This window comes from Orycteropus afer, unplaced genomic scaffold, assembly GCF_000298275.1.
Source record: "Orycteropus afer afer isolate SDZICR_OR568_19922 unplaced genomic scaffold, OryAfe1.0 scaffold00511, whole genome shotgun sequence".
In the NCBI taxonomy this organism is placed as follows: domain Eukaryota; kingdom Metazoa; phylum Chordata; class Mammalia; order Tubulidentata; family Orycteropodidae; genus Orycteropus; species Orycteropus afer.
Genome location: NW_006922098.1, coordinates 671,467 through 677,201, shown reverse-complemented (window position 1 = coordinate 677,201; position 5,735 = coordinate 671,467). Strand labels below are relative to the sequence as shown.

The window sequence follows — 5,735 nt, the reverse complement described above, 5'->3', positions numbered from 1 at the left end:
GCCGAGTCAGACCTGACCCACAGTGACCTCTCCTTGGGTTTCCGAGGCAGTATCACTATGGAAGTAGATTGCCCCATCTTCCTTCTGAGGAGTGACTGGTGGGTTTGAACCGCCAGCCTTCTGGTTAGCGGTCAAGTACCTTAGGCACTACGCTAGCAGAGCTCCCCCAAGATCACTTAGCTAGTAAGTAATAAGAGCTGGAACTGACTACATGTATTGTTGATTTGCTTGTCTGTTTTGTTTTGTGTTTTTGATTTTTGCCTCCATGATGGCCAAGAATAAATTATACTATTTGCTCTATTTTTATGTTTATCAATATTTTATTATGCTTTTTTTGTGAAAGTTTTCATAGCAAATTAATTTTCCATTCAATAACTCATACACAAATTGTCCCCTGACATTGGTTTAAATCTCCAAAATATGTTAGTACTTTCCTTGTTTCCACCCTCTGTTCCCCATTTTCATTTAGCTGGTTTTCCTGCCCCTTCCTTCCTTCTTATCTTTGTTTTTGGGCAAATGTTGCCCTTCTGATCTCTTATAATTGATTTTTCTAAGGAACATATTCCTCATGGGGTCTGTAAAATAAGCAATAACAGCCCTGAGATGTTATAACCTCAGAGCTGTTATTGCTTATTTTATAGACCACTCTATGATTTTATCAAGAGGTGGCTTCCAGGAATGGCTTCAAATCCATGTAAGAAGGGTAACTGGGCAATAATCTTGGGGTTCATTCAGTCTCTATCAGACCAATCAGTCTGGCCATTTTTATAAATTTGAGTTTTGTTCTACAATTTTCTCCCATTCTATCCAGGACCTTCTATTGTATACCTGGTCAGAATTGTTAGTAGTAGTAGCTGGGCACCATCTATTTCTTCTAGATTCAAGCTAGAGGAGGCTGTGATTCACATCAGCCATTAATCCTTTAGACAAATTCCTTCCTTATACCTTAGATTTATTCCAAAGTACTTTATCCTTTTGGGGCCTCTTTCTGGTTACCTAGTGCCACGCTGACAAGAACATACCACAAATGGGATGGCTTGAATGAACAGGAGTTTATTCCCTCACAATTTGGAGGCTTTAAGTCCAAGTTCAAAATGCCAGGTTCTAGGGGCTGTGTGAAAGGCCCTCAACTTTGGGCTCCAGCTCTGCTTCTTACTCCCAGCCCACTGAAGCTAGAGGCATCTCTTCACTCAGGGAGCTAGTGGCTGCTGAGACTAACAAAGCCCAAGGTCAACAAAATAAAATGGCACAGCCCTGATGTTACCAAACCACATGGCAGGCCATTAATTCAAGTCCATTATGAGTCCCAAGGTCGGCAGAGTATGGCAGGCTACTGAACAACGATATGGCTACATACAGTGTCCAAGCATGCTATATGCTAGATACTATCCCCAAGGCTTCTACTTATATACAGGAAGCAGATCACATCCTAAAGGCAGCTACTCAGCTGCTTGTGGTAGATCCCACCATGGAGTTGATTGCCAGTCTCATCATGGGGAATAACTACCACCAGCTGCCCAGCCACTCAACCAGGCCCAGCCAAGTTGAGATACAAATTTAACTACCACAGGTCTATTGTATGGTATCATCTTCCTGATTGCCCTTTCAAGGTTCTCTTTTTCATTATAGAGGTATCCAACTGATTTTTGTTGGGTGGTCTCATACCATGTCATTTTGCTGAAGATTTCTATTGGTTCCAGTAACTTTCTTGTGGAGTCTTTGGGATTTTCTGCTGTAGGATCATGGCATCTGTGAATAGGCATAGTTATACTTCTTCCCTACCAATTTAGATGCAATTTATTTCCTGTTCTTGCCTTATTTCTCTAGCTATGACTTCAGATACAATATTGAATAAAACTGGTGATATAGGGCAACCTTGTCTGGTTCCTATTTTCAAGGGGAATGCTTTCTTCCCCTCTCCATTAAGGATAATGCTGGTTGCTTGTTTTGTACATAGATTTAATTATGTTTAGAAATTTCCCTTCTATTCTTATTTTACTGAGAGTTCTTATCTGGAAAGAGAGTTGAGTTTTGTCAAATGCCTTTGTGTGTGTGTGTGTGTGTGTGTGTGTGTTGATTAACGTGGTTATGTGATTTTTTCCCCTTTGTTCTATTAATGTAGTGAATTACATGATTGATTTCCTAATTATGATCCATCCTTGCTTCCCTGGTATGAATCTCACTTGATAATAATGTATTATTATTATTATTATTATTATTATATGCTTTTGAATCTTATTGGCTAGAATTTTGTTGATAATTTTTGTTTCTATATTCATGAGGTATATTGTCATATAATTTTCCATTATAAAGGTGTCTTTGCCTGGATTTAGTATCAGGGTTTTGTATCTGTTATATTTTGGATGGTATATTTTGATCTAGGATCTCTGGTACCGTAGTGCCTAAGGCACTTGAGTGCTAACCAGAAGGCTGGCTGTTCAAACCCACCAGCCACTCCTCAGAAGGAAGATTCAGCAATCTACTTCCATAGTGATACTGCTTCAGAAACCCAAGGAGGAGTTATTGAGTCTGGTCCGACTCGACGGCACATAACAACAACAAAATATATTGATCTAACCATATTTCTTTGAGTACTAATTATTTATTTATGAGGCAGACAAAGGTTGATTCAGTCTATTAGAAACTTATTTGTTTATATGTAGTTCATATTTATAGAATATTTACATTAGAAACCCTACATCTACATTTAATTATCTACTTCCTACTTTAGTGAGTAGTGACTGGAGTTTAGAAGCTTGTGAAAGTTTAGAAGTTTGTGAAGGTATTTCAAAAATATTATAAATTTACTATGTCCTTGTAAAAACACCCCAAATAAGCTAAGAATTGAAAACACTTCTTTTACTTATTTATTTATTACTTTTTTGTGAGTGGATACAAGTTTACAAAGGAAATAGTTTTACATTCAACAATTCACACACATTTTGTTTAATCTCAATCCCCTCAATTTAACATCACTCCTCTCATATCTTCCCTGTGTTTCTTGTTTCCATTATTCCTTCTCTACTAATGCTTCCTGCCTGCTGAATCTTGTCCTTGGGGAAATGCTACACTTTTTATCTTAAATGGCTGATGTTCTAAGCAGAATCTACTTTATTAGACTTGTTGTTCACCTTGTAGAACTGTTTATTGTTTGAAAGAAAATTCAGCTATGGAAATGAGCTCAGTTTCAGGTCTGAAAGGTGACCAAGAGCCATAGTTTCAGGAGTTCCACCGGTCTCTATGCAACCAGTAAGCTCAGTTTTTTTGTTTTATAATTTTGAGTGCTTTTCCACATTTTTGTTCCAATGTATCCAGTACCTTTTAATGTGATCCTTTTCAGAGCAGTTGCTACTGGTAGCCAGGCTCCATCAAGTTCTTCTTGCTTCAGAGTCATGTAGGCTGAAGTTTGCATAGTCCATTAGTCCTTTAGATTAATGTTTTCCCATGTATTATTTCTTTTCTTTCTTATACTTTGTTCCAGATGGGGAGAAATTAATAGTTGCACTATTCCTGGCTACTCACAAGCTCCTAAAACTCCAGTCACTACTCACCAAAGCAGGATGTAGAACATAAGACATTTCTTTTTGAATCTTACACTTAGCCAGATTGTTGTTGTTATGTGCCATCGAGTCAGACCTGACTCATAGCGACCCCTCCTTGGGTTTCTGAGGCAGTATCACTACGGAAGTAGATAGCCCCATCTTCCTTCCGAGGAGCGGCTGGTGGGTTTGAACCGCCAGCCTTTTTGTTAGCAGTCAAGTGCCTTAGGCATTACGCTACCAGAGCTCCCCTTAGCCAGATTAGGCTGAAGAAAAATCACAGAATAAAATTTTTCCTGTCAAGATTTTCCTATGGCATACTTCTCTATTAGAATGTCACCTCTCCAGTGCGTGGTGGGGTATACATAAAGATAACTAAAACATTTAATGTTTGATTTGCTCAGATAATGTGAATTCAATGTGTGCTTCATCAGAGGAAAGATTAGGATAAGTGAGTGAGACAGAACCTAAATGCTGCATAGTCTATGGTGTCAAGAAATTCTTCCATCCCAGTAAACAACAATGCATCTGAATAGAGTCAATTTTCAAGGATATTTATAACATTGTACATTGATTGTAAATACCAAATTGTGACTGAAGATCCCAAAAAGTTTTTAAACATTAAGAAGATTCAGAAGTGAGTCATTCATTTGAATTGAACAGACAGAGAGCAGTGCCCTTCTGGATCAACTGTTGACAAAGAAACACATGCTGAATTGGGATTAGGCAAACCTGAAACTAATCTTAACTGCTTATTGGAAAGTCATACTGTAAGAAACATAAGAGAATTAGACAAGATCAGCAAAGCATTTATGCATGATTATCAAACCATGAAATTTATACATCTCTACTCACTAGCCACACCTTGGAAGGAAGGTTGTGCAATCTACTTCCACAGTGATATCACAGTGGAAACCCAAAGAGGGGTTGCTATGAGTCGGATCTGACTCAATGGCAGTGAGTTTGGTTTTTTTGGTTTACTCTTTGCAAACTTCTTTATTGATGTTGAAAATGACATGTAGACAGTTTTCATTATTGTAAATTGAACAGCCATCACACTTATCTCAATATTAAAAAATGAAATGCGTAAATATGTGTAGTTTCTTGATAGGATTTCTGTATTGGAAAAAAAAAAAACCTGCTGTAGACCTCTCAGGCTTGAATTTTGTAAGAAATATTTCTGATGTGAAATGAGCACTTCATGGGAAAGCTTCAGGATATAATCAAATTTGAAAAAAGTGTTTAGAATCAAGTCTAAGGATTCCATGCCTAATGAAAACTGTGATGCTTATCAGAATCAAAAACAAAAAATCTCACTGCCATCAAGTCAATTCCGACTCATAGCAAGCCTCTTTGTGTTGCCGAGGTGGTAAATCTTTACCGAAGTAGATTCCCCAGTCTTCCTTCTGCATAAGAATCAAAGAGGGTGATATTTTAAGCTTTTTGTTTGTGCATATACCACTTGCCCATGTCCGTGCAGATGAACTATAAATAAATATGTTTCCATTACAACTGTAAGTACTGACCATAGCACTTCACTTTAACAAAATGTAAGCAGTAATCAAAGTGAAAGACTTAAAATCACACAGGGAAAAGCTTAACTTGACATTAATACAACATATTTCTTTTACAAGTTGATGTGCCTAAATTTCCACAGGACATTTGCAAACTTACTGGGAGAAAAATTCTAGTTTACAAATGTGATAAACCATTTCCTCACTCTTACCTCCCTCTCAGATTAGATACACATCATCCTGAAGAAATGAATGTCAGCATATCTGAAGAGCATTTTCATGCTGTAAACCATGCAGAGCAGACTCTTCGTAAAATGGAAAACTACTTGAAAGAGAAACAACTGTGTGATGTACTACTCATTGCTGGACACCTGCGAATACCAGCACATCGGTAAATATGCTTTTGCAATAAGATTATTTGGCATTAAGAACAAGTATGAATGAGAGAGAATCAGTATTTTATTTACTTATTTGATTAGCAACAGCAGTAATTAATATATTGATTATAATCGGGAATGTTGGGGGAACAAATTTTTATCTTTCTATGTTAAGAAGGCACAAACTTATATGATCTAATTCTATGTTCCATATTTAGAAGACCCTAGCTTTGGAGAGTTTGATAAAGAAAAAACAGCACAGAAAAACTCTCTGTGAAAGAAAATCAGTAACTTATTTGATCCTT

At 37.2% G+C, this 5,735-nt stretch overlaps 1 protein-coding gene across 1 annotated transcript in view; it reads left to right on the top strand.

Annotated features, from left to right (window-relative positions):
- Nucleotides 1-5,735, top strand: part of LOC103209672 (kelch-like protein 4) — a 145,028-nt gene that overhangs the window by 79,708 nt on the left and 59,585 nt on the right. The window contains exon 4 of the mRNA XM_042782920.1: nucleotides 5,277-5,444. Within this exon, the coding sequence (XP_042638854.1) occupies nucleotides 5,277-5,444 (168 nt within the window). The remainder of the gene's footprint in view (nucleotides 1-5,276; nucleotides 5,445-5,735) is intronic.